This window comes from Talpa europaea (genome assembly GCF_964194135.1).
Source record: "Talpa europaea genome assembly, chromosome: 11".
Classification (NCBI taxonomy): Eukaryota; Metazoa; Chordata; class Mammalia; order Eulipotyphla; family Talpidae; genus Talpa; species Talpa europaea.
Genome location: NC_140078.1, coordinates 10,306,399 through 10,334,118, shown reverse-complemented (window position 1 = coordinate 10,334,118; position 27,720 = coordinate 10,306,399). Strand labels below are relative to the sequence as shown.

Genomic DNA, 27,720 nt, shown 5'->3' with positions numbered 1-27,720 from the left:
CCAACACGAGTTGGTAGTGCTCTCAGTCTTGCTCAGCGGTGAGTCTCAGCACGCATAAATAGCGGGGCTGGTGCCCGATAACCTGCCTACCCTTGGTTAATGCTGTGTCCTCACAACCACGTGAGCAAATTGAAGAAAATACGACAGCAGCTCCTGTTTTTTAGGTACCCGCTATTTGCTGGGCACAACCAAAAATGCCATTTAAAAACATTTTTGCTTTAAGAGTGATCAAAGCAATCATTACACTTTTTTCCTTACAGTGTTTTCCCCTACTATCTGGGGAAAAAGCAGATTAGGTCAAAACCAGACAATTCTCAAGAAGGAAGGGACATACGTTTAGTATATGCTGCTTAAAAAAAAAAACCTAGTTATTGAGCAGTCTCTATATGTCAGGGTGGCAGATCAGGAGAGTGGAAGAAAACAAATGCTGTAGACACTTGAGATTGTCCTGGCACTGTACTGTCTACTAGCCGTGTTGCCTTGGGCATATCACTTGTCTTCTGTCATCTTCCACATCTTAAGCTTTCAAAGGGGGGAACGGGGTTGTTGTGAACATACCCACCCTGCAAGACTGTCCGGGAAATGAATTGACCAGGGTTAAAAGACCTAGCCGTGCCCCTGCTCGTGGTCAGCGTTGTGGAAGCATTTAGAAGCAGATGTTTTCATTTTGGGTGTGTTTCTTTCTGGGTAGGTTGGAAGAAGCGTCACACATGTAATTCCTGGGCCCTGAAGTCTAACCACTTGTGTTCTCTTTCCTCTTCTTGGTCTGGTTATAGAGAATGACCACGGATAAAAGTGAGCTGGTACAGAAAGCCAAGCTCGCCGAGCAGGCCGAGCGCTATGATGACATGGCTGCAGCCATGAAGGCAGTCACGGAGCAGGGGCACGAACTCTCCAATGAAGAGAGAAACCTCCTCTCCGTTGCCTACAAGAATGTGGTGGGCGCACGCCGTTCTTCCTGGCGTGTCATCTCCAGCATTGAGCAGAAAACAGAGAGGAATGAGAAGAAGCAGCAGATGGGCAAGGAGTATCGTGAGAAGATAGAGGCGGAGCTGCAGGATATCTGCAATGATGTTCTGGTAAGAGGCCGGTGTTTCTGTTTTAAATAATGGTTTCTAAATAATTTAATGTACAGATGCACACTCAAACAGCTTATGAGAGAAAGGTGTCTGAGTATACTGGAAAGCAGCAAACCATTTGCACGTAATTTTTTAGGCATATGATGTGATTTTTCTCACCTCTTAATCAGAGGTTGTTCATCACTTATGGGGTATTTTCCTCTCCCTTCCGAAGACCTGTGAACAACAGGAACATTGAATCAGCATCCCTCCATCTTTTCTCTAGAAATTGAGGCCAGATAGGAAGGATTTTAGTGAGAGCGGTGAGGTTATTTTGTGTATTAGTCTGAGTAGTAATGTCATCTCCAGTAAAGGAGACAGGCAAAAAGCTAGCCTGCCTCTCAGTCTTACCTTCTCTCTGTGAGCTCCTGTTTCTGCCTGATTAGTAGGTATGAGCGTCAGGTCTGGCTTGCAGTCCACAGCCACATTGAGTGGTTTGGGGATCTTCCTTTCCCGTGTTCTGTATAAGCCTGAGTCAGATGCATGTGATTGCTAACTGCTTTCACTCTGGCCGCTATCTGGGGTTGGATGGGAGGGGTGTGTATCCTAGAGCAAATCATGATCACATGTGTCTTTCCCTCACATCTTGAGCCCATTGGAAACTTTCTTTTTCTTCCAGGTGAAATCAGGTAAAATTGAACGGTGAGGGCTGCTTTGAAGGGAAAAGGAATTCACACTTGTGGATCTGCCTCCTCCCCTGCTGGCTGCCTCTCTGAATTACTGACCATGACAGCTTTCTTTCGAAAACCAGTACAGAGCTTATCAGGCAGTGCTTCTCCCCCCATGTGGAGTTACACCCTGTCTTTCTGCAAAGAATATTAAAACGACTGCTGCCCCTTGCATCTTCTCTGATTGATTAAACCCCCTCACAACTAAGCTTTTGTACTGAGCTGCCTTTTTTTTTAACAGACTGATGGTGTAAGAGTGTCACGGCTAAGTTTGTTGCCTGTTGATAATTTGGGGGTTTGTGAATGGTGCGCCCACTCCTGAGTGTTAGGTATGCATCTGGTACTCAGATGCAGTATGGCATGGAAGCTCCTTAATTCCTGCAATGTAGAGCAGCCTTTAAGAGCATCTGAAAGAATGTGAGGGGAAAATATGGTACTTACTGCCTCTTAACCAATTTTTCAGGATGCCACATCCTAAAACAACTCCTCGAAAATATTGCTGTTTGTGAAGCTTGGACTCCTTCAGAACTGCTTTTGTTGTAAACATACATGTCTAAAGGAGCTTATTGTTAATAGTACTGTCTGCTTTTTGAGTGCTTGCTCCATGCCAGACGTGTTAAGCCTTGTGTACATGGCTCATTTATCCTCATAGCGCTGGGAAGATGGCTGTTTGCTTCCCCGTTGTTGCTGAGGACTCATGCTCAAGGTGCTCGGTCATTGTCCAGGGTCATGCCGTAGGAAGCAGTGGAGGAGGGATTTCTGCCCAGGTCTGACAGATTTGGAATTTAGTTCTTGGCAGTTCTGCTGTTAACACTTTTCTCCTTCCAAGATGGAAAGAGTCTCCTCACAGAAGTAACACAAATGAGTTCATTGTTTAAAAAAAGAAGAAAAGGGCAAGGCAGAGGAGCTATAAAATAAAAACCACTCTAGTCCTATTACCTGGAGAGCCTCTGTTGACATTAATAACCCTCTAGTTCCCTTATCTCGTTGTGTATCTGTACACGTATATATCCTAATATTAAAAGAGGAGTCACGTGGTGCTTATTTATTTTTTTTTTTAGAATCATCTCATGGTATCGGTGTAGTTCTGCACTGTCATGCTTAGGGCCTGCAGAGCACCCCAGGAGGAATGTCAGAATGAATTTTAACAGAAGAATATAAGCCTCTGCTATTAATGACCTGGGCTAAAAACCAATGACTTTGGATGAAATTTTTTTTTTTTTACACCTTCAGAAAACTTACTTAGAAGTGGTAGTGTGATCTTGAGTCTCAGATGTAGTATTAACATCTCATAGGTAATACTTTCAGAGTCTTAACAGAATGCGATTCATTTTTTAGGAGCTGTTGGACAAATATCTTATTCCCAATGCGACACAACCAGAAAGTAAGGTATTCTACTTGAAAATGAAAGGAGATTATTTTAGATACCTCTCTGAGGTGGCATCTGGCGACAATAAACAAAGTAAGTAAATTTTTTTTTTAAACCCACAGCTGACCTGTGATAACAGGGTCAAGGGGTTGACAAACCAAAGTGTATCTCAGAGGCAAATATGGAGGACATTAAATCTGGGGCACTAGTGCATTTAGAGATCTTTATCTTGGGGGTTATTCTGTGACTCTTTAAAGGAGAAACTTGAAAATATTAGGTAGCATGAAACCACCCCGTAGATAGAGAGGCACTCATCACATTCATGTGTTACTGTGATGGTGATGATTATAGGTATGCTTTATTAAGGCCCCGCTGTGTGACAAGTATTTGAGTCTCTTTCATGCCTCACACAAACTTAGATGTTCAGGTGGGAGTCTGATAAGGAAACCAAGGTTTACACCTCGTGAATGAGTTCAGGATTCGAGGTTGGGTCTGTTGACTCAAGTCCATGGTCTACCACTAGAGAGTGTTTTCCATGTTCCATTTTGTTAAAGGTTATTTCTGTGTTTCTTAACTACTTTGCTAGGTTTTGTCATAATGATCTTTGTTTCCCCTCAAAGCATGTAGTACTGAGCTTTGAATGAAGATTTAACAAATGATTGTTAATCGACATTGATTAACATTGATCCTTCATTTGATGGGTCATTTATTCCAGCCCAGTTTGGTAAAGTGATTTGATAGTGGAGCCAATGTAGGATGCAACTTTGGAATCTTTACTATTTTTTTCTCTTTAATATTTTTTAATATTAACATTTGTAAATCTTTTTTATAGCCACTGTGTCAAACTCCCAGCAAGCTTACCAAGAAGCATTTGAAATTAGTAAGAAAGAAATGCAGCCTACACATCCAATTCGACTTGGCCTGGCACTTAACTTCTCAGTCTTTTACTATGAGATCCTAAACTCTCCTGAAAAGGCGTGCAGCCTGGCAAAAACGGTGAGAAAGACTCCTGGTGGCCACCAGTCATTGTCAACCAGTGCTTGTGCCTTTTAAGAACTTTTTTACTACGTGAACATAAATCAGTTGTCTTGGAGATTTTCTGAGGGAAGAAGTGTATTTCTTATGAACTGTTACTTTTCATTTCGTCTCATCAATTCCTGCTAATTTGGTTTGCTTTGTTTTTGTTTGATTACTGTTTTGGGGAACGTTTGCAGAAAATTCACGGTGAAGAACTTAGTTTATTGTTTTCTTGTCAAGCTTGGTTATAGGCCTGCATTATGTATTATCCTTGTAGCTTTGAGGTTTCAGTTGGTTAAAGGAGAGAAATCAGGCTGTGTCTACTTTGTCTTTTGGTAACCCAACTGTCATTTCTACATATTTTTGTAGTCTTTGGGCCTGCACACTTTTCCAGAGTGTCTGAAATGGACTCTCAGAGTTCATCACTTAATCATATCAGATTTGGGGGTATGAACTCCCTTTAACTCTTGCATTCTGGACCTTTTTTTTTTTTTTTTAAGATTTATTTATCTATGCATACAAGACCTGGGGCACAGGTCAGAGGTATGTGGGGTGAGAGGATCCACCGGAGACAGAGCGGGGAACAGAACAGGCAGGCCGACTGAATACACTGCTGAGGGGAGCAGTGGGTGAGATAGGAGGGGTCTGCCTCGCCATGTGGGGTTTCTCCCTGGCTGGCCAGGGATCGAGCTTGTGCCGCAGAGGCTGCGGACCCCTTCATTGTGTGGTGCTCAACCCCTTGTGCCACCAGGGAAGCCCCAATTGGACCTTTTGAGTTTTGGGTTTTTAAAAAGAGGATTATTAGCAAAATTATGTCCACTTGTTAGCAGAAGAACCTTGGTCTAGCTAGCTCAAAAGGACCTGTGAATTCTTTGCTTAAAGGCTCTTTATTTTAGGCATTTGATGAAGCAATTGCTGAATTGGACACACTGAATGAAGAGTCTTACAAAGACAGCACCCTGATCATGCAGTTGCTTAGAGACAATCTCACTGTAAGTATTGCCAGTTTCTGTGACTGCTTCTGGAGGGTGTATGGATTTGTTCCTATTAACCTCCTTCATAATTCATTGCCGTCCAGAACTCAAGAGGGGGTTTGTATCCTCTAGATACAGTTAAAATTTAATTCGTTAAGTTGGTTATAAATGACTGCTAAAGTTTTGAGCTTTGCAGTCTTCACTGTCTGTAGTAATACAGGAAGAATTTCACCCAGTTGAGTGAGGTGAGATGAGAGGACACCCACTCTCGACGCCTCCCTGAATAAATGGCAGTGGCTCTACTTTGATCATAGCTCTGTTTTTCTTTTGCAGCTGTGGACGTCGGAAAACCAGGGAGATGAAGGAGATGCTGGGGAGGGAGAGAACTAATGTCTATCATGCTTCGTGATCTGTTCACTGTCACTCTGTACCCTCCACATATATCCCTTTGTGCGATAAAAAAAAAAAAAAAGAATCGTACGTCGACTTTCGATTTTTCACAGCCTCAGCCTAGCAAAAATGGTCCATGGGATGAACAGCTGGTATATGTAGCTAAAACTCAGATTGGTCACAAAAATGCCATGGCATTCTGGAAGTTTGATTTTGATTAACATTGACAGGATTACTGTGTGTTTAATTTTTTAAAACTGAACACTGTGATTATGGGGTTTTGTAACTTAGCAGAACTCTTACTGGTAGAAAAAATAGACCTGAATTATGTGTAACTTTTTGGAAAGTTAAATCTGATATCAAAATAGTCACTGAACTGCAGTTCCATTGTAAAGTTGTACAGAAAGTTATAGAGATTATATTGTGACACTGGGTCTTGGAGTGAGATAGCTGTCATTCGGCGTTGGAGTTCAATGAAAACTCACAGTAGTTCTGCCTGTCGTTCAGGGCTTATCGACACTTGGCCAGTTCGGGCTGTTGCCACTCAAAAGTTCATGACCACAGATGTCCACAGTGTCTTCCTCTAAGGAAACTCAAAGGCTGAAATTGAAATTCTTTGCAGATAACTTAGGGTTATGACATCATGAAAAGGTCCAGTGCTCATGTAACACACGTGACTAAAACCCCTTTCCTACAGCAATATGTTACTGATTTGCAACTTGTGCTTCATTAGTGGAATCTGTTTTTCCTGTAACCATGAGCTGAAGAAGAAAAAAGGGCCATATATGGTATGAATGGCCTAATCCGTTTCCTGGATCATACCTTTAAAAATAATGTTCTACAGAGGCGGTCTTTGAATTGGGGAGTCCTCATTCAGGCTTCTTCCTAGCTCTGGACTTTTAAATTTAGAAATCTATAAATTCTTTCCCATGATCTTTCTGACTGTTGACTTTGGTTTTCATATTTCTGATCTTTTACAGCTTTACTTTTTTTTTTTCTTTTTGAATTCTGTATTTCCTTTGGTTCACTGATTAATACTACATGAGCAGGGATGGGGCCTGGAGGGGAAGAGAGAAGTCATTGAGAACATAGGTAAGCAGACCTGGCTTCAAAGAGTTGAGATGAGTGTCCAGCACCATAGCTCTGTCTTCCTCCCGTTCTCAGCACGGTGGTGGTTCTTCAGTCATACCAAGATCTGAATCAAAAAAAGTATTCTAAAATATCCATGATTTCTTCCTGTATTGCGGCCAGCCCTGATAATGCTTGTTAGTACCTGTCACCTGATCTCCTAAGTCTACTCATCCAGCCAAGTTCGCAGACGTGTTTAAACAAGACCCTATAATGCAGGGAATTTGCATGAACACTGCAATGGGGAGAATCAAGACCAGCCAGGCCTACCAGTCTCACAGTCTCCCCCTTCTCCCTTTAACATTCCACCTAGCTGTAGTGTCCATCTGTTTGTCCATCTGCTGAAATGAGAAAAGAAACATTCATGCACTGATTTAAAACAAACCAAAAAAAGAGAAAAAAACAACAAAAAAAAATCCCTCTCTCCTTTCTAGCTGAACAAAAATGTGCAGTTAGTACTTGGCGCTTGAAAATGCAGTAGTGAATGTGGAACGAGCCTGTCTGTATATCTGGTAGCTCTTTCTTGCTTTGTTTTTCCTCACCAGTATTCTGCCTCACGTTTGCTTCTGTGATGGTTTTATTGCCTAGCAAGCACACCCGTGGTTGTGAAAATAGTATAGCAAAAAAAAAAAAAGAAAAATCCCCGGTTATTGATGTACTAGATTTGTGTATGTCTTTTAAACAGTTCTAGTTTCCACCTTACACGGAATTAATCAGGAAAAGTGTAAAAATTCAAAAGTGAAATAAAAAATTTTATCAGTTAGTTGTCTGTGAACTGACGTGTGGCGCCATCTTTGTCACTACCTGAACTAGCTAGCTCCTCTGATCATCCTTCGGGCACTATTTCCTTCGCGGTAGGCAACAGCTTTATCTTACCCTTGAGAAGAAGAGCCAGAGTCAAAGGAAGACTTTACCGTTAATTAACACACAGCCTCTTCCCACTTCCTAAGCCGATGCCTCTCTGCTTTCCACAACAACCATCTAGGTGCTAGGTACTTTTTTGTGACACCTGAAAGTTGATACTGACAGCCTTAGCATCCCATTCAAGTCTGGTTCCCCCACCCAGCTCCCTTTGTTTTTTTTTTAACACTGATATTGTAACCAAGACAAATAGTTGCACAAAGTTTGGTCATCTCCAAGGTTTTACAAACTGTCCTGATGGAGTTCATGGTGGCCTGAAGCACTTTTCTCATGGGATTTGCCCCCTTTCTAGAAACATCCACACTCCCACTCTAAAAAAGAAGGAAAATCAGGGAGGGAATTAGTGCAGCCCAATATTAAAATTAGTGCTTAATGCTCCTGTGAGGCTACACTAATGACCCAATTTCAACAGTTCCACCTGTTGAAGTCACACCCAACCAAAGGGAAACCAGGAGAGTCCCAGTGAGAAGTGGGGCGAAACATTGGTTCGCAGTGGTTTGGAGGTGTTTTGATGACCCTACACCACAGATGGGTTGATGAAGGAGTCCTGCAGATCAGGTTGGAACCACTAACACAGCCTTGCTCTGTTGGGTTCCTGCAGGGAAGGGTGAGCCTTTCTGGTGGAATGGCTAGTCACGAGGAAGGCGGACAGGGAATGTGCAAAGAAAAGGTCTTGGTGATCTAAGAGCCAGTGTTAAGGCCTCTGTGGTTTCAAATTCTCAGTTGAAGCCTCAGCGTCTTCCGGATCACACCGCCGGCGCAGAAGGGTGGGGCTGGGTTGTCTGGACAAAGACTGCGTGCAGCTCGGAACTGTTTCTATGTGCAGTGCGCACAGGATTCATGGCCTCCTTTAACCCGCGCGAAGATGGGGTCGTCCCCACTTCACAGGGAAGGGACTAGGGCCCAGGAAGGTGATGTGTCCAGGATTAGAACCCCAGAGCCCGCCCCACCGAGCTCCACTCAGCACCCCCCGCCCCTACGCCGCGACCCGGGCCAGGGCTTTCCCCGCCTCCCGAGGCGGGGTCGGAAACAGCCCCCACCTGAGACTTCTGGAACGCCGAGGGGTCTCAGGTGGGGAGCGCCGAGGCAGGGAGTCGCGGGGCGCCCACGATTGGCGCGCAGGCCCGCGGGGCCGTAAAGGGCGGGCTCGGGGAGGGAGAGCCGCTGCGCGCCCGCCGCCGCGAGGCTCCCGCCGGGGTGAGCGCGCCAGCGCCGCGGGCCCGCCCGCCGGCCACCATGAACGCCAGCGGCCCCAGCTATCCGCTCGCCTCGCTCTACGTGGGCGACCTGCACCCCGACGTCACCGAGTCCATGCTCTACGAGAAGTTCTCGCCTGCCGGCCCCATCCTGTCCATCCGCGTGTGCCGCGACGTGGCCACCCGCCGCTCGCTGGGCTATGCCTACATCAACTTCCAGCAGCCGGCCGACGGTGAGCCCGGGGGGCTGGGCCCGCGGACGGAGGTGTGGAGGGGTTGTGGTGGGCGCGGCCTGCTCGCCCCGGGCTCCCGGCTCGCACCCGGCGTCCGCGTTTTCATCTCTGACTGCGCCTGCACATTCCTTTTGCAGCCGCAGAAATAAGCACTGAAAGGGGTCCTGCCCGGGGTAGCCTCCAGAGATGGGAACTTGGGATGAGTGTGCGCCCACCGTGCGTTTTCTTAGCGCTCCATTTCACAGAGGAGAGAGACTAAGGCCGAGTAAGACCAGACAAGGCTTTGCAGGCTTGCCGCCCTGAGAGTAGAAAGGCAGCAGCTGTGAGGCTTGGGGCACGCTACTTAGTTGCATTCTACAAAAGTGGAGGATAGGACCTGCCTCATAGGGTGGTTGGAAGGATGAGAAGTTCCAAGCACCTGGTGAGGATGCACAGTCCCCACAGGTGGAGGCCATTACGCCTGAAGAGACCGCCTTGTGCAGGCCCTTTTCTGGCAGGGAGAAGTGAGGTCCGCCTAAGGTGCCTCCAGGTTTCACAGCCTGTTTCTTGGAGCTGACGGGATTCATTAGAGCTTGCCAGGGGGGTGCGTTGAGTGGGGAGGGCACTGATGCCAGCACAGGATTTACACCAGCCCTGCCTCTGCCATGTGAGCTTGAGGGAGCCCTCGCCCCCGGCACCTCTCCCTCTGTGAAATGGAGGTGAGGCTTAGTCCCCAGTAGAAGGGATGGAGAAAGTGGGTCATGTCTCCAGCACCCCTTACTTGCAAAGCAAGCGCTCAATATGTGGTAAGAAAGATAAAGGAGGCTGTAAGGTGCAGGTGTGGCACCAAAAAAAAAGCCTGTCCCAGCCAAGGCCAAGAGAGGGCGCCCTTGCCCCAAGTCTCCTGGGTGGTTGGGGAGGTTCCCTGAACTGGGGGTTGCGGGGTGGTTCTGCCTGTTTCTCAGTAGGTGATGGAGCCAGATGCAGGGCCTGCCTCCCCCTTTGGTCTACTTTACCCACCCACTGCCTCTTCCCACGCTGAGCAACAAGACCTTTTTGCCATATTTCATAGTTGGGGAAACACCTCTGGAAAGGAGGATTTTGCCCCTGGGTATTTATGGGGGGACTGGATGGAAAACCCAGACCTCCTGCAGCTTCACTGAGCTCCCCATGGTTCCCCTCGGTGCTTCTGGAAACAGAGGCGTCTGAGGCTGGGAGAGCGTGTTACCTGGGAGAGGACAGGTCGTAGCAGTGGCAGGAGATGGCTCTGTCTTGACAAACCACCATTGACCAATTACTTTTGTGCCAGGCACAAAGCACAAGGAACTGGCACAAAGCACAAGGAACCTTGTACCTTACCGAATTTTCACCCTGCCTGACCCCCGGGAGGTGGTCCTTCTCCTTAGTTTGATGTGCAAAGGTGACAGAGTATCAACATCCCCCTGTACAGGGATGTCGCTTCCCCCAGAGCCATTCTACCTGGGCTGATGGAACCCAGCTCTGCTGCTCAGCTCCTCTGAGCGTTATTGTCTCCCCACCCTGTCACAGGGACCCTCCTGTATATGGTGATGTGTGCTCCGTGTGCTTGAGTGACCACAGCAGACCTGGGCTCTGCTACTGATCTTTCTCCTTCCCGAGCCTCAGTTTCCCCTTGTGTAAAGTATTCCCCTGTGTGAAGGGGTTTTCAGTTTCCCCTTTCTCCATCTCCTCCACTGGGGAGTCCATGTTCACCTGGCTTCCATGAGAAGTTGGGTACGGTCCTAAGGGGAAGGAGGGAGGAGCTCCACAGATGTGAACTCTTTCTGCTTGAACTTTCCACCTTCAGCCTCTTATGTGAGACCCTGGGTATTAAGTGTCTTGGGCAAGCAAAGGAAAAGAAAATCCCATTAACCTGTTCTGTTCTCCTGCCATCCTCCTGTCCAGCGGAGCGGGCACTGGACACAATGAACTTTGAGGTGATCAAAGGCCAGCCCATCCGCATCATGTGGTCCCAGCGAGACCCTGGGCTGCGCAAGTCAGGTGTGGGCAACATCTTCATCAAGAACCTGGAGGGCTCCATTGACAACAAGGCCTTGTATGACACCTTCTCCGCCTTTGGGAACATCCTTTCTTGCAAGGTGGGTGTGCCCCATGGGGGAGGGAGTGCCTGTCCATGCCGTGTGGAGGAAGGATGTCCAGGAGCAACCTGCGTTCCGTTCCAACGGTCTTCAGCTCAGGTCCAGCAGGCACCAAATGCTGCTGGTGGTTCTAGTTTTCTCTTCCTAGAATGGTCAGAGTCACCTGTGCATCAGTCAGCCCTCGCTGGCTATCGGGAACAACCATTCTGCTCATAAGTCTTGGTTAGGGCTAGGCTCCTTCCTCGGCCCTCTGCGAGCTGGCTGGCTCTGCTGCTGGGAGAGGCTGGCTGTCAGCTGGAGCATCTCGACTGTCCTCCCTGTGCTCTGTCCTCCTCCAGCAGGTAGCTCAGGTGACCCTGGCTGCAGCAGGGTCCTAGGAGACAGTGTGGAAACTCACCCAGGCCTCATGGCACCTGAGCACAGACCTGGCACCCCATCACTTTCTCTCCATTCTGTTGGCCAAAACAAGTGACAAGACCAGCCCAAATTGGTGTGAGACAGCAAGAGAAATTTTAGGACAAAGGCATGAAGACAGGAAGGTCATTAATTGAGGTCATCATGACAGTGGGTAGCCACACCTTGTCTTTAAGATTTCTGTTATAACAGAATGTAAGTTCCATAAGAGTAGCGATCTTATTCGCCATTTATCACAATATCTAGGGGAAGACACAAACATCCAGTAGGTGCTCAATACAGATCTCTTAGCAAATGGCTGTGTTATCTCTTGTGGGATGTTGGTCATTTTTTACTTTATCCATGAGAATCCTGAAGATCAGACTAGCTGGTCCCCCTGTCCTGACTTCAGGGCCTAACCTTGGATATTCTGCATCTAGGCTTAATGAGGGTGGCGGTCAGTTGCCCTGCAGCCTTCAGTACCTCCACCTTTTGGGGGTGTGATGGCATGCTCCGTGTGCCTGTGCAATCCTGAAGTCCTCACTTAGGCCTCCCCACCTCCCTGTGAATGAGGGGATAGCCCTGAACTCAGAGGAGCAGACAGACTTGGAAGGTGCAATAGCTCTGGGCTCCCCATGGTAGACTGAAAGGGGTATTTTTCATCTTTGAGGATTAGTGGAAGAGAGACTGTAAGCTGTGCAGTAAGTTCTTGCAATCCTAGCAGATTTTTCACCTATGTTCAATGTATCAAGTTTTCTGCCTTGATTTCCCACAACAGCCCATTAAGATGTAAACAGAAGAACCCCTGAATTACATTTGCAAGCATAGGCTGAATTGGGGTCACTTGTCCACTTGTTTTGGGGGTGGGAGGTAAGTAGCAGAGCCAGGATTTCACCAATGGGCCTACGAACTCAGTTGAGTATGCCTGTCCTCATTATCCAGGCCTTGAGGCTTCCTCTGGGCCACTGACATTTGCACAGAAAGCTCTAGTGATGCGGGCAAGTCTTGGCAGGCCTGCTGAGGCCCTATTGTAGGCCCTATTGTAGGTTGGGTACAAGGCTTACAAGCTGGTTCTACCCCAGGAGCTCTCAGGCTGGGTGGAGATGGTGCGACTGTTAGGAAGAGGCAGACGTTGGTCTCTGAGGGCAAGGCTTAGTGAACCAGGTAGTCAAAGGACTAGGAAGGATAGCACTATGTGGCTACTCAGACAGGGTTCCTGTAGCTCCTGGGAGGGGCGTTGGACCAGGAGTCAGGCCCCCTGAGTGCAAAGCCCAGCCACTGAGCAGAGGCAGCAGAACATAGTCGCTCTAATCCAGGGCTTGGGGCCATAGTCCTGGATTCAAGTCCTGCCTCTTGCATTTGCTGGCCTTGTGACCTGGGGCCCCTTGTTTAACCTCCACACCCCACTTGCCTCTGAAGGGGGACAGTGGAGAACCAGCCTCATAGGGTCGATGTGAATGTCTATTCATTATGGTAATCTTCCCAACGTGAAGAGCACTTGACGGGTTCCAGCGCCTGTCAGACATCTTAAATGGTGGCTGTGATAATCAAAAAGTCACGTCTGCTGCCTGGCTGATCTTGCACGAGCCATTTATTTCCACGTCCTCCCATTGGGCAGCTGGTGTTCAGAGGTTAAGACTTGCCTGGAGGGCCTCCCCTGGTGGTGCAGCGGTTGAGCGCTGGGCTGCGAGGCTGCCTGCAGCCTCTGCAGCGCCAGTTCGATCCCCGGCCGCGAGGGTCCCACAAAAAAAACAAAACAAAAAAACAAACAAACAAAAAAAAAAAAACTTGCCTGGAAGAGTTCTTACGATAAATATAACAAGATGAGCATGTGATGCCTCTAGAAGGTGAGTGTGCACCCAGTCAGCGTGATCCAATCTGAATGTAAGAGCTGGGGCTTCAGCTAAAGGTAAGAAGCCTGTTTGGGGTAGAGGGCTGTGGGCATGGATTAGGAAGCAAGGCTTCTGTTCAATTCAGACCTGTGTTCAGTTTGAGAACGCTCCCTCCTCACCGTGTGATCTCAATCAAATGGATTGGCTTCTGAGCGTTAGTTTCCCATCTCTAAAAATGGGGCTATTCTGACACATGGGCTATTATTCATTATTGCCTTTGCCAGCACTTTTTTTTTTTTTTTGAAGATTTATTTATTTATACAAGAACTGGGGTACATACAGTCAGAGGCGAGGGAGGGTGAGAGAATTCACCAGAGACAGAGTGGGGAACAGAACAGGCAGACTGAGGAAATACACCGCTGAGGGGAGCAGCAGGTGCAACAGGAGAGGTCTGCTCACCATGTGGGTTTCTCCCTGGCCGGCCAGGAATCCAACCTGCGCTGCAGAGGCTGCGGACAACTTCACAGCGCAGTGCTCAACCCACTGCGGGAGGCCCTGCCAGTACTTTTCTATGTGAACCCTCTGTTGGATGCCCTCCCTGTCCTTCTTCCCTGTGGCCTAGGTGGTGTGTGACAACAATGGCTCCCGAGGCTTTGGCTTTGTCCATTTTGAGACCCATGAGGCCGCGCAGCAGGCTATCGGCACCATGAACGGGATGCTGCTGAATGACCGCAAAGTGTGAGTGGCCGGGCGGGGGGCGGGGAGCATGGGGATGAATCACTGCAGCACCCACTGGCAGTAATGCTTCTGCCGACTTAAGGGGCACCGGGTGCTGAGCGGCAGCGTGTCCTTCCTGGCAGGCTGACCTTGTTCTTGCTGTTCGATTTCTGAGGGACGCCCTCTCCTCGAGTGAAAACAGGCTGCTGATGGGCTTTGGAGGGTAGTCAGAGCAGCAGGTGCAGCGAGGGCTCTGAGTTATTGCAGCGAAGAGCTAGCGATGGACTCATCCGTGGACTTGGCGATTTCCAGTCTGCTCAGGGTGGCTGTAAATGTTTTTCTCGAACCTTCTGTGTTGTTTCATGTGCTCTTTGGTCAGGCATCTGCTTAGCCTGCCCTCTCTGACCAGTCAGAGATGACCCATCTTCACAGATGAGAAAATGGAGACACAGATGCTGCAGAGAACCTGCTCCTGGCAGCCCCCTTCCCCCTCCCCTATCTTGGGGCCCAGCCCGAGCTCTGTGCTGTAGAGACTGGGGCTGTGAGCTGGGAGTCCTTTGGTTCAGGGATTTTCAGGACAAACTCCTGTCAACGAAACTGAATCTTGGTCAACTCTTAAATTCTCACCAGGATGCCACCTTTGTCAGATGCAGCTGCCCAAGCTCCCTTTCACCACTTAGTTCTCTTCCGTTTTGGTGCCAGCTATAATTTGTTTTTGCTAAACGGGCTCTAGATACCATCAAATTTCCTTACATTTGATTTTTTTCCTTAATCCAGGATGCTGCTCTAGATGTGTCTACATGAACTGGGAAATTCAAACAATTTCTAAACTTGATTTTGTCTTTAAATGATTTCAGTTCCTTCCCCACAGCAGCCCTGGCACGGGCCTCCTTTAGTTCTGTTGCCGCTGCTTCCCCAGTGCTCCGCTAGGTGTCCAGTGAATAAGCGTATCCCTCTGATGCAAGTTTCACCCCCAGGTTACAGGAATGAACACTGAGGCTCAGAGAGGTTAAGTATCTTGCCCAGGGCACACAGCAAGGCAACTTCAGAGAAGGCTTCAAGCCCTTGTCTGTGAGCTCCAAGTTCATGCTCCTATGTCCTGTGTCCTCAGCTGCCCCGTGTTCTGGATGGGGTGCGTCTGCCATTGCTCACTAATAGTCTTTTTAACCTTTTGCTGGAACATGGAATGAGGCTGATGGGAGTGGTTTGGTCTTGAATATATCCCATCTAAGAGGTTGCCCTGCCCAGTCTTCTGATGATGGGGCAGGCAGCAATTGACCAAGTGGCCTGGGGCTGCCAAGCGGGCTCGGGGCTGGCCCGGGGCTGATGGCTGGCAGCTGCCTACCCGTCCATGTGTCCACAGCTTCGTTGGCCACTTCAAGTCCCGACGCGAGCGGGAGGCAGAACTAGGGGCTCAGGCCATGGAGTTCACCAACATCTACGTGAAGAACCTCCATGTGGACATGGATGAGCGGGGTCTGCAGGAGCTCTTCTCCCAGTTTGGTGAGCACATTCCCCGAAGGAGTCAGGGGGTCGCTTTCTCTCCTCCCAGGTTGGGCTGGGCGGGCCCTCCTGAGGCTTCCTGAGGACTCATGGGAAGGAGGGGACCAGCAGGGGGCTTCCCAAACTGCCCTTTGAGCCCAAATGGTCCTTCCCAGGGAAGATGCTGAGTGTGAAGGTGATGAGGGACAGCAGCGGCCACTCCCGGGGCTTTGGCTTTGTCAACTTTGAGAAGCATGAGGAAGCCCACAAGGTAGGAGATCCTCCCCAAGGCCCTGCTTCCTGGAAGAGGTGCTGAGCCAGGGCTTGGACGAAGGGAGATCAGGAGCAGGTTGTTCCAGCTGCCCCAGGGGAAAAGGAAGTCCTTGCCCAGCCACACAAGCCAGGGCCTTCCCTTCCTATGGTGAAGGCTCCTGCCTTAACGTTGTTGGTTGCATCTAAGCCCTGAGTGAGCTTCTTCTCATAGATTCTTGCCATATGGGAGGTAGGAGGGGGGTCTCTGAGACAACACTACATTTTTCTTGAATTGACGATGGGTTGGAGACTAGGGAGGAAAAACTCCCCATTATTTTTGGCTTCCAGACCACTGCAAATGCTGTTTTCTCTCAACACTTCCCCTCTGCTTTTTATTTATTTTTCATTTTTTTACAATTATGCATACAAGAGCTGGGGTGCAGGCCAGAGATGGGGGTGGTGAGAGGATCCACCAGCAATAGAGTGGGGAGCAGAACAGGCAGATTGACAGAACTACACTGCTGAGGGGAGCAGCGGGTGACACGGGAGTGGTCTGCTGTGCCATTTGGGTAGCTCCCTGGCCGGGGATCGAACTCAGGCTGCAGTGGCTGGTGATAGCTTCATAGAGCTGAGACTTAACTCCTAGGCCACCAGGGAGGTCCTGAAGTTTTATTCTTAAGTAAACGACATCTTTGAAATGTAATTTCTGTGTGTCCTTGGACAAGTCGGCCCCTCTGATCTTTAGTTGTAAAATGACAAGTTGGAGTAAACCAGTGAAACCATAGGGGTCCGTGGGCTGCAAAAGCTGAGAGACTAAGGTAATGATGTTGAAGACTAATGTAGAACAGGCAGCTCCCGGGTTTCAAGAGCTGGCTCTTTAAGTTGGGTAGCAAAAGTCATTATGTGAAAATATTTACTAAATGAACTTACCACTTAAAAAATCAGTTCCCTTCACACATTTCTCTTAATACCAGTGTCTAAAACCTCATTATTGAGTCGGTCCATAGGTGGATCTGTCTCTGGCTGACTTTTGTGTCTAAGTCAGGGCAAGTTGGTTCCGTACGAAAGGACTGCAGAAAGGAGCTGCGTGCCTTGCGGATGTACGATTCGATGCAATTCAAACCACAGGCAGCCTGGGATCTGGCAGACTTTGGCCAGTTAACTGAAGAAAAGAAAAATCCACCAGGGTTAAGACACAAATGGTTCTTTAAAAGCTAATGAAAGCCCTCATGGTTAGCAAAAAGGATTCTTAGCACTGTGACGTCCAGGATAAAGGTTGTTGATTATGCCATCGCGCCGTTTTTTTTGTTTTTTTTTTTTTAAGATTTATTTATTTATGCATACGAGAGCTGGGGTACAGGCCAGAGGTGTGGGGGGAGTGGTGAGAGGATTCACCAGAGACAGAGTGGGGAGCAGAACAGGCAGATCTATTGAAATACACTGCTGAGGGGAGCAGCAGGCGAGACAGGAGAGGTCTGCTGCGCCATGTGGGGAGCTCCCTGGCCAGCTGGGGATCGAACTCGTGCTGCAGAGGCTGCGGATTGCTTCACAGTGCGGTGCTTAACCCCTTGCACCACCAGGGAGGCCCAACCGTCGTGCCGTTTTGAAAGAATTACCCTTGCTGCTCTGTTCAAAGAACATTTAGTTAGAACCTAAATCTTAAATATGGGAAACTTGACAAATTTAAATTTCACTTTTTAAAGTAGAGCCCAAGTAAAATTTTTGAAGCTACTGTTTACTCTGAAATTGTGTCACATTATTAAAAAGTGGATTCATTTTAAATGACCTTTCTCAGGGATAATAGTTCTCAGCTAACAAGGCCAGCCAGCCTGGCTGGCAGGGAGCCCTGCAGACCTAGAAGAGGGGAGGCCAGGGCCTCACTGGCGGGCTCCAGGCACTGTCTGCCTCTTCTCTGCAGGCCGTGGTGGGCATGAACGGAAAGGAGGTGCGCGGGCAGCTGCTGTACGTGGGCCGGGCCCAGAAGCGGGTAGAACGGCAGAACGCGCTAAAGCGCAGGTTCGAGCAGATAAAGCAGGAGCGGCTGAACCGCTACCAGGTGAGGGTCAGGCCTTCCGGGGGCCACTGCTTCTGTGTGATCCTGTCTCTGGCAGTCCCACTTTGGGGAACTTGCTCTGGGGATGCTGGGAGGCTGCAGATTCTGGGTGATGGACACACGGGGGGCGCTGGGGTGTGTGGGTGCTATTGTAGACTAGGAAGAGAAGGCTTGGTGGGCAAGGCTTCCAATGTTCCCATGGCCATGGTACCCCACCCCTACCCGCTTCTGCCAAGGCACTCCAGGGCACAGGGGAGAAGGGGCACGTCTAGCAACCCCTTCCTTCCAGGGCGTGAACCTGTATGTGAAGAATCTAGATGACTCCATCAATGATGAGAAACTGAGGAAAGAGTTCTCTCCCTACGGAGTGATCACCAGTGCAAAGGTGAGGGCGGGGGCACCAACAGGGTCTAGCCTCCCCTCCCAGCCTCTCACTGCCCCAGCACCCCCTCTTCCCTGGTGGCTTCCAGGGAGTTGGTGCTGAGCAGTACTCCCTTTGCAGTCAGTGTGTTACCATTGGAGCTTCTTGTCCATCCGCAGCCTATCTGGGCTGGAGGGGAAGAGAGTAGAAATACAGTCCCAGTCTCACAGCTGCACTTCTGGGGCTCACTGTAACCTTGGTTCATGTAGCAAGCATTTATTGAGTGCCTACTGTATGCCAGATTCTAGATATTCATGTCTCAGGATTTGCTAACTTTTATTGTCTGGCCTTGGCTGCTGATAAAATAATCCTTCTGGGCTGCATCTTTCCCATCTGAAAAGGAGGGTTTGGAGTGCCTTGTTCTTAATTCATTCTTCCCCACTGTGCCCAGTCTTTGGAGCATGCTAGCCAGCCATTCTACTTGGTAGCTCTGTGACCATGAGCGGGTGTCTTCTGGGTCTCATCTAGAGGAGGGCAGCCTTGGGCTGAAAGGTTCTCAGTCCTGGCTTTTCATTATAATCCCCTGGGCACCTCTTGCACACAGATCTGAGTCAGACAAAGGGAAAGCAGATCTCTGGGAGTAGGGTCTGCCTGGGCATTTTTTTTTTTAATGCTCCCCAGATGACTTGAAGGGGGACTCAATGTTCGTTCCATACTAAAGCATCTGCTGTTTTATCAGGCCCATTGGGAAAGCAACAAGTCTGATGTGGTACTTACTCTTGAGTATAGTCTAGTGGGGAAGTAAAGTGTATGGACAGGTAGGGTGGGGGGAGGTAAATATTGAAGGTGGAGCTTGGGCAGCTCAGTGGAACAGGAAGGGGGGCTTCGTGTAAGAAGTGGCAGTGGCAGCAGTGTTTGACTTGGCTGTGAGAAGGTAGGGAGCTGCAGGAGGGAAGGAGGAACTTGCCAAAGAGATCTGTGTGGTTGCTGGGTCTGAAGACCTGCACTTGGGTCTTTGGGAGTGATCTAGAAGTTCTCTTGTGCCTGTTGGATTGTTTCCTCTAGGGAGCCAGGTGTTGGAGAAGAGATTCTCACAATTTTTGAGGTTAGCACCTTTTGAAAAGAATGTGACAGAAGCTGTGGGACATGTAAGTTAAGTTGACTAAACATAATAAAAAGTTGTGGGCTCCTTCCTGATAAATGTGCTTCAGAGCTGGGACTTTAAAGTTAATCAGAACAGGGTCTAAATCTCAGGCATACCATTAATGAGATTATTTGCCTGTAGAACGTGAGGCAGGTGCCTTTGCCTTTTGGACTACTGTGTACCCATCTATAAAACGGGGGCAACATCATCTCTCCAGGTGTCCTGAAAATGAAAGCAGCTCATGTAGCACAGCTGCACACAATAGGGGGTGAAGCTGTGATTGTTCTAATTAATCACACACATGCCCCATGGTTTCCTTCTAGAAGGGAATTATTAACAGCTCTGGCTTGTTGAGAGTGGAGACACTCCTTGAGGTGACACCTTGTTAAGTGGCTAAATGGGTTATTAAATGGGAAGTTTTTTTTTTTTTAATAGAAGAACTGGGGTGTAGGCTTGAGGTACACAGGGCATGAGAGGATTCACCAGAGACAGAGTGTGGGACAGAACAGGTGGATCTACTGAAATACACTGCTGAGGGGAGCAGCGGGCGAGACAGGAGAGGTCTGCTGCACCATGTGGGTTACCGACTTGGCTGGGGATCGAACTCAGGCCATAGCAGTGATAGTGCTGATACTTAACCCCTAGACCACCGGGGAGGCCAGGTTTATATGTTTTTAATACATTTTCTATTTTCTATAAAGTGCTATGATTTTGAAAATGAGTTAGAGTTTATATACACTATCAAGCTCATAGTAAGAGCTGTATAATTGTTACTTGCACACATTTTATTCATTATGTACTAACAGTAGTTCTTATTAACTTAAGACAAGATTTTGTGGTATGATGATAACTTGACTGTCAGGCAGAGACAGTCTGGACCCCATCTGAAATTTATTTTCAAAGATTTATTCATGCATACAAAAACCGGGGTACAGATCAGATGTGCGGGAGGGTGAGAGGATTCACCAGAGACAGAGTGGGGAACAGAACAGGCCGACTAACTGAAATACACCGCTGAGGGGAGTAGTGGGTGAGATAGGAGAGGTCTGCCATGCCACGTGGGTATCTCTCCAGCCAGCCAGGATCGAACCTGCGCTGCAGAAGCTTCACAGAGCTGCACTCAACCCCCTGTGCCACCAGGGAGACCCTGAAAATATTTTTAAACGCATAAAAGAAAATTCATAGGAATACAAAAACCAATTACATTGATATATAATTATTAAGATCCAAACGTACTTCTTTAGAATTTAGAGTCTACTGTATTACTACTGAAGGAGCAAGGAGCATACATGATAATTTGAAATCAGCAGTAATGTGATAGGATAATATTTGATTTCCCGACAAATTCATAAGCGTGGTTAATACTAATTTTGTCGTTGTTGATACTCAAAATAAAAGGAAACGCTAATATGAGTATAAGGAACAAAGCCCCCTGAATTCTTTCCATGTAGCACAGCTACACACAATAGGGGGTGAAGCTGTGATTGTTCTAATTAATCACATACATGCCCCATGGTTTCCTTCTGGAAGGGCCTCCCTGAGCTCTCAGGTTAAGGCTCCGCTGGTGATGGGTCTCGAAGTGCAGTTGGAAAATCACTGGTCTTGTGCACGTGCTGCACAGAGCAGATTTGAAAAACATCTCAGCGCTAGGGCCAAGCTAGCATCTTAGCCCTAGAAAAGGCCAAGAATCTTCCCTGTAAGTAGGTTGGATCTTGGAAGAGTGAAAACAGATGAGTGGAAAAACTCCACACGAAACCTGTCTTTCACAGCTGTAACAACACTGTAGTGAACAGGGGCTAGGAGCTGAGAGTATTTTAACATTGATACTGTGTTTTGAGAAGTGGGCTATGTCTACACTGGGGCAGGCCGGCTGAGAGGTCAGCACAGGGAGTTGCTGTTTTCCAAAGCTTTTCTATAAATCTAGTTATTCCAAAATATAAAGGTTCTTCTCATCAAAAGACTAAGAACCTCTTCCCCAGACTGTTGGGTTCAAGTTCTGGCTGATGTCTGATCCACTGACTGGGTGACCTGGACAAGCCCCATTTTTTCCCCCATGATAATTAGGACTTTTCTTTCTACTGAGATGTTAACAGAATAAAGTGCCTAACTATAAATCCAAATTCCCACATTCCATACAGATCTAATCCCTAATTGGAGTCGCCAAGAAATAGAGCAGTGAAGAGCATGTGTCATGTTTATAATTCACAGATGAAACTGGTGCACCAAGAACTTAAACCCAGGCAGTAGCTGAAGTGCAGACTGTTTGCATCAGAGTGACCTCAGCTGCAAGTGTTAAGAAGGGGGCCCTGCTCTGTTCTTAGAGAGCCAATTGTAGAGCACCTGTCCCTTCCTTTTGTTCCCTCTGATGAAGGTAGATACCGTACCACCAGCCAGCTCTCCAGCAAACCCTCCTCTAGAGTGCAGCTATTCTCACTGGGCTTGGGTCTGGAAGACAGGGAGCAGGCCTCTAGGAAACTGGGGTTTCTCTGGTGGCACAAGGGGTTCAGTCTCAGCACTATGAAGCTATCTGCAGCAGCCACTGCAGTGCAAGTTCGATCCCGGCTGGCAGGGCACTGACCCACATGGCACAGCAGACCTCTCCTGTCTCTCCTGCTGCGCCCCTCAGCAGTGTGTTTCAGTCAGTCTGCCTGTTCTGTTCCCCACTCTGTCTCTGATGAGTCCTCTCACCCACCGCACCTCTGGCCTGTACCCCAGTTCTTGTATGCATAAATAAATAAATCTTTAAAAGAAAGAAAGGAAACCTGCGCAAGTTCCCTCACTGTGAACGAGTCGCCATCCCTCCCTGACTTGGTGGCTGTGCGTGGTGCGAGGAGTCATGTCAAGTATCTGGCACGCAGTGGGCCTCAGTAAATGTGGGGTGACACTCCCCCCAGGATGGTGGGTGTCTCCTGGGCCTGCATGGTGCCGGGCTGGGCCCTGCCCCGGGGGGAGGGAGCGAGGCCCCAGGAGTCTTCTCCCCACCCCCAGCAGCCCTTGTCTTGTCTTGCTTTTAGGTGATGACAGAGGGTAGCCACAGCAAGGGGTTTGGCTTTGTGTGTTTTTCCTCTCCAGAAGAGGCGACGAAGGCCGTGACAGAGATGAACGGGCGCATCGTTGGCACCAAGCCACTGTATGTGGCGTTGGCCCAGCGCAAAGAGGAGCGGAAGGCCATCTTGACCAACCAGTATATGCAGCGCCTCTCCACCATGCGGGCCCTGAGCGGCCCCCTCCTGGGCTCCTTCCCGCAGCCCACCAGCTACTTCCTGCCCGCTGTGCCCCAGGTGATGGCCAGCCCGCAGCCCCGTCCAGGCCCTTCCGCTGACCACCAGGTAGTCAGAGCTTCACGGGCAGCCGAGGGCCCCCGACTTTGTCAGAAAATCACTAGGCAGGTCCTTTCCAGGCCATCTGTAAGAGGCTACCAGCACGTCCCCAAACTGAGACTCATGGGGGTTGTGCTGAGATTCTCTGTGGCCCACTGAGTTTGGGAAACACATTAAAAGAAGCCTCGATTTCCTCACTCTGTATGTTATTCTCTGGTAACAAGCCAGCATGCGTATGTATGACTTTGCTGCGCTGGCAGAGCAGAGGCAGCGTTTCCCCAACTTAGATGCCATTTTGTATGGGGTGCGTGCTGGACGTCAGTGTTCCGAGGAGCCCGGTTTGGGAAAGACACCCGTGGGACCTGGAGGAAGTTGAAAGATGTCAGCCATCAAAGGCTACCGGGCAGGAAATATCCCCCTCTTTTTAGCAGTTGCTTTAGCTGACCCGAGTTACACTGGGCTGTGTCACCACTTGATCCGGGTCACTGGATTAACAAGGCACAAGGATGGACTCTGTGCAGGGGTCAGGACTAGTGGGCTCCCTGGGATGGGAAGCAGGATTCTTCATCCCAGCCTGGCGGGGCTTTCCTCCCCGGCCCTCTGGAGGGGATAGAGGAAGGCCTGCAGCCACATCCCCGAGGGGAGTGCAGTTTCTCCCCTCTCCTGCGGCAGCCCCCTCACCTCCGTCATCTCATCTCCCATGCAGCCTCCAGCCCAGGCTGCGTACTATGGCTCTGGCCCCATAGCGCCCATCCAGCCAGCTCCCAGGTGGACGGCCCAGCCGCCTCGCCCGGCCTGTGAGTGACTCCGCCTCTTCCACTTGGCCTGGCCCATGGGTGTGGGTTCCCAGGGGCAGCATGTGACACTAGCGAAGAAGGTGGGCTTCGGAGTCAAGCTGGCTCTGCCACTCCCCAGGGCATTTGTTTGGGCAGTAGCTTCACCTCTGCAGCTCAGTTTCCTCCTCGGTGTGGGCCTGAGTGAGGCATGTGTAGAGCAGCAGCACAGCACTAAGCTCTACAGACCCTGCGGAGTCACTGTCTTCGGTTAGCTCCAGAGACCTGTCTGATGTGTGACTGTGAAAGTTCTGGCAAAGCTGAGAAAATGAAATGCCTTTGGCGTTTGGGATGTTGTGTGGCCCTTGTCTGAGAGAGAAGTCCGCCCTGACTTGAAACTGTCTTTGGGGAGAAGGTGTTGCTCACGATCCTGGGGCTTTGTAATTGCAGGTGCCCACAAGCCTCTCCCTGGAGTTCTGGGTCTGCCCGACTAGGGGTATCCACTCATCTCTCTCTGTGAATGTTCTAGTTTCTCTTGCCATTTCCTTCCTCACCCTGAAACTTCAGGGCTCAGCATGTCACTCTGATTATCTCCCTCCTGCCCCCTCCTGAAATCCTGTTTTTTTTTTTTTTTCTTTGCTCCACAAGCTACCTACCACCCAGCTACCTCCATGGTCCGGCCGCCCCCCTCATCTCGGCGCCCCTCTGCCCACGTCAGCAACTTTAGGCAGGCTTCCACCCAGGCGCCACACCCGGTGCCCCACACTCAGCGAGTGGGTGAGTGTGGGCAGGGCCAAGAAGAGGGTGGGGCAGGATTTGGTGCCTGGCTTGGATGGGAGGGGAGTCAGCAGCTGCCCTCTGTGACCTTCTGATCACCACACAGAGAGCAGGGCTGGCTCGGGAGGCTCCAGAGTTGCCCAGACCCAGTTCCTGGCACGAACTCCCTCTGTGGCCTTGCTAACTGCTGGGTCTAGTTGCCAACTCTTTAAAGTAGAGATGAAAATAATCCTCCTTTTTGTTGTGAGGGTGAGATCACATGGGAGCAATATGGTGCCAGATCTGAACCTCAGTAAGCCCAGCAGCAGCTGTGAGGCAGGTGTAGACCCGGGTGTAAGGCAAGCACATGTGTTTCTTCCTGCATTGGGCCAATTTTACACATCATCTTCAAGCTGGCTCCGTGCTCCAGCTGGGGAGGCTCCGTGAGGGCTCACGAGTCAAGGAGTTTTCAGGGGCCGTGGGGCCCTAACACCCCTGCTTGTTTCTTGCAGCCGACATTGGCACCCAAACCACAGGCCCCTGTGGGGCAGGATGCTCTACGCCAGGCGGCCCGCTCCTGACTCACAGATACTTCTCAGTGCCACCCGCCACCTGCGGGGTAAGGGTGAGCTGCCCTCTGAGAGCCGTGCTTGTGGGGGCTGGCGCAGAACCTGGCAGAGGGGTTGGCCCTTTCTGGGTCTTGGTTTTCTTTCTTGTCTTGCCTGGTGAGGTTTCATTAATGTCTGTCAGTACGATCAAGAAGAGATCACCTTTACCGACTGTACCTCATCTTGTTTATTACAATTTGTTTTGCTTTGGGTTATTACCAAAATTAGTTTAGATTTCCTTAGCATTTGTTGAGCAGCAAGGATGTGATTAATCTGCAAAGCAGAACTGAAAATCTCGACTGCAATTAAAAGGCTTTCCTCCTGCCCCTCCCACCGTGCCAGTCTCCAGCGCGGCATTATCATATCCTGTCTAGAATCTACGCTTCTATTTTTTGCACAAGAAACAAGAGTGGCAGCAAAATGCATTTTAAATTGCCAGGGTGTGAACGGGTCAGAAAGGGCTTTATTTTGGCACAAAGTCATCAGTAATGTATGTTTTTTTGGGGGGGCCTTCGAGGCTTCCAAGCCCCGTGAAGACCTTCAAAGTCAGAATGTAACTTAGTCGCATGGCCCCTGTTGCCCTTAAGGAGTGTTTCCCACCCAGTCCTCCATGCCTCCCCCACCCTCACCCCCGCTTCCTACACCACCTGGCAGGGGTGAGTGTTTTGAGGCCTTGCCCTTCGCTGGTGTTAAGGGCTGTGTCCCGGTACCACACACAGGTCCAGGAGCCTGCTGTGCACATCCCGGGACAGAAGCCGCTGACGGCATCCATGCTGGCCGCTGCACCGCCGCACGAGCAAAAGCAGATGATTGGTGAGTGGCTGGCTCCTGACTGGAGCAGGAAGAGGGGGCTGAGGGCTGGCTAGTCTGGTGGAAAGCACCCCGACTGTAGGTCAGACCTCAGGACAAGCGCTTTTGCTGGCCAGGCCACTGGGTGACCTTCCGCACCACGTTGCCGGTATTCTCTAGGCCGCTGTTTCTCATCTTAGCATCCTGGCCAGACCAGATGGTCCTGCGATTTTTCCAGCTCTGTTGTTCTATGGGGCTCAGGCTGAGAAAGATCCCGGATGTGGTAGATGAGGGGCCGAAGGAAGAGTAGGTGCCTGGTCTTGGGTTTCATCAGGGCACGTTACAGCTCCCCACATCTCTCTTGAGTGGGAAATAAGTGCACTGGGCAAACGAATGTCACCCGGCTGCATTCCCTGTGCAAGTCCTCTCCACCTGCAGGGTCTGTGGCAGGCCCTGAGAGGACGCCACTAACTGCGGAATGAAGGAGCAAGCTTGCTCCTGGTATGCAGGTTCATTGCTTCATGATCCCCAAGATCCCAGACCCTTCTCTGAAGTCTTCCTTTGCCAGTCTCCCCATTGTTTCCTAGTCCACTTGGGGTTTTGCCTCCCCACAAAGGAAAGTTCCCAATGGTGTTAATGGTGGTAGAAGGCTGACAGCAGTTCCCAGTAAGCATCTTCACTTTCCTCATGGGAGACCCTCTCCCACTAAAGGCACCCCTGCTGCTAGACCCTCTGTGTGTTGCCCAGAGAGGTTGGCCACCGCCCCTAGGCCTTGGGTACTAGAAGTACCCGAGGGTGGAAGTTAATTAACCTTGTCTGTTTGGCTCCCCCCGCCCCAAAGTCAAGTTCAGCAGTATCATATCCTGTCTGACATTTCGATGTGTACACTTGGAGTTATTTCTTGCAAAATGAACAAGAGTCATCTTTAAATGGCAACCAGCTTTGTGCCGAGCCTAGGCAGAGTACGTCATAAATAATTTGATTCTCTAAATTCACCCCTAAGGTGGGGTTTGCTATGCCTGTGGAATGGTCAGGGGGAGGCTTAAGTGACACAGTCTGGCAGGAGCAGTTCTGGGACCAGTACTCAGAGGCCTCCCTGCTCTATTTTATTTATGCATACAAGAGCTGGGGTACAGGCCAGAGATGCGGGGGTGAGAGGATTCACCAGAGACAGAGTAGGGAACAGAACAGGCAGATTGACCAAGTATACTGCTGGGGGGAGCAGCGGGCAAGTCAGGAGAGGTCTGCTGTGCCATGTGGGTAGCTCCCTGGCAGGCCGGGGATCAAACTCATGCTGCAGAGTCTGGCAGATTTCTTCATAGTGCGGTACTTAACCCTTGCATCACCAGGAAGGCCCTCCCTGCTCTATTTCATGGTACCACCCCGGAATGCTGGGGTACCAGCCAGGTGTGTACACGAGCCATTAGAGCTGTCCCACACAGGTGAGCGTCTCTACCCCCTAATCTACGATGTCCACACTCAGCTGGCTGGCAAGATCACAGGCATGCTGCTGGAAATTGACAACTCAGAGCTGCTGCTGATGCTGGAGTCTCCAGAGTCCCTCCATGCCAAGGTGGGCCAGAGCCTGAGCAGGCAGGAGAACTAACCACGAAGGCAGCTGCTGGCTGAGTGAGCAGCTGCTCCTGGGCAGCTGGTTTGTCTTGAACACCAGCTAAAACTTGCAGACTCTTGGCATGGGAGAGGGCCAGAATGAAGGGCTTGCCATTCCAGCCCCTCCACAGAGGAATTCTCTGCAGCTCCACAGGCCAAGCTTTGGTAGCAGGAGCAGTGTTCTGACTCAGTGTAAGGGTTACCATTTTCCCAGCTGTCCAGCAGTTTACATCTGTCTTGAGAAGGCGACTGGGTTTGTCATGAGGCTTGCAAGCAGCAGAAATGCTCTGGAGGGAGGGACATTCTTGTACCTCACATTCTGGGAGGGGCAGGGGGCGGGGGAGGCTCTAAGTCCTTCCACTTGTGTCCCATAGGTGGATGAGGCTTTGGCAGTGCTGCAAGCACATCAGGCCATGGAGCAGACGAAAATCGTGCCCTGACATCAGGTGGGTGGGGGAGGGGCAGCTAAGCCCAGAAGCTGTGAAGAACTGGCCAGGAACTTTCACCAGCTCCCTGAGA

At 49.8% G+C, this 27,720-nt stretch overlaps 2 protein-coding genes across 2 annotated transcripts; both read left to right on the top strand.

Annotated features, from left to right (window-relative positions):
- Positions 1-779: 779 nt before the first annotated feature.
- On the top strand, positions 780-5,599 carry YWHAB (tyrosine 3-monooxygenase/tryptophan 5-monooxygenase activation protein beta; the record flags this gene model as incomplete). The annotated part of the gene is made up of 5 exons (XM_084248314.1): positions 780-1,079; positions 3,125-3,248; positions 3,988-4,151; positions 5,069-5,164; positions 5,480-5,599. 5 exons carry the CDS (start codon positions 780-782, stop codon positions 5,534-5,536), a joined length of 741 nt encoding a protein of 246 aa, XP_084104440.1. The 3' UTR covers positions 5,537-5,599.
- A 3,222-nt stretch (positions 5,600-8,821) lies between these two features.
- Positions 8,822-27,641, top strand: PABPC1L (poly(A) binding protein cytoplasmic 1 like; the record flags this gene model as incomplete). Its single annotated transcript, XM_084246625.1, has 14 exons — positions 8,822-9,014; positions 10,917-11,110; positions 13,958-14,073; positions 15,416-15,555; positions 15,711-15,805; positions 17,705-17,842; positions 18,129-18,224; positions 22,359-22,625; positions 23,371-23,461; positions 24,086-24,214; positions 24,706-24,818; positions 25,521-25,614; positions 27,033-27,163; positions 27,576-27,641. 14 exons carry the CDS (start codon positions 8,822-8,824, stop codon positions 27,639-27,641), a joined length of 1,863 nt encoding a protein of 620 aa, XP_084102751.1.
- Positions 27,642-27,720: the final 79 nt, after the last annotated feature.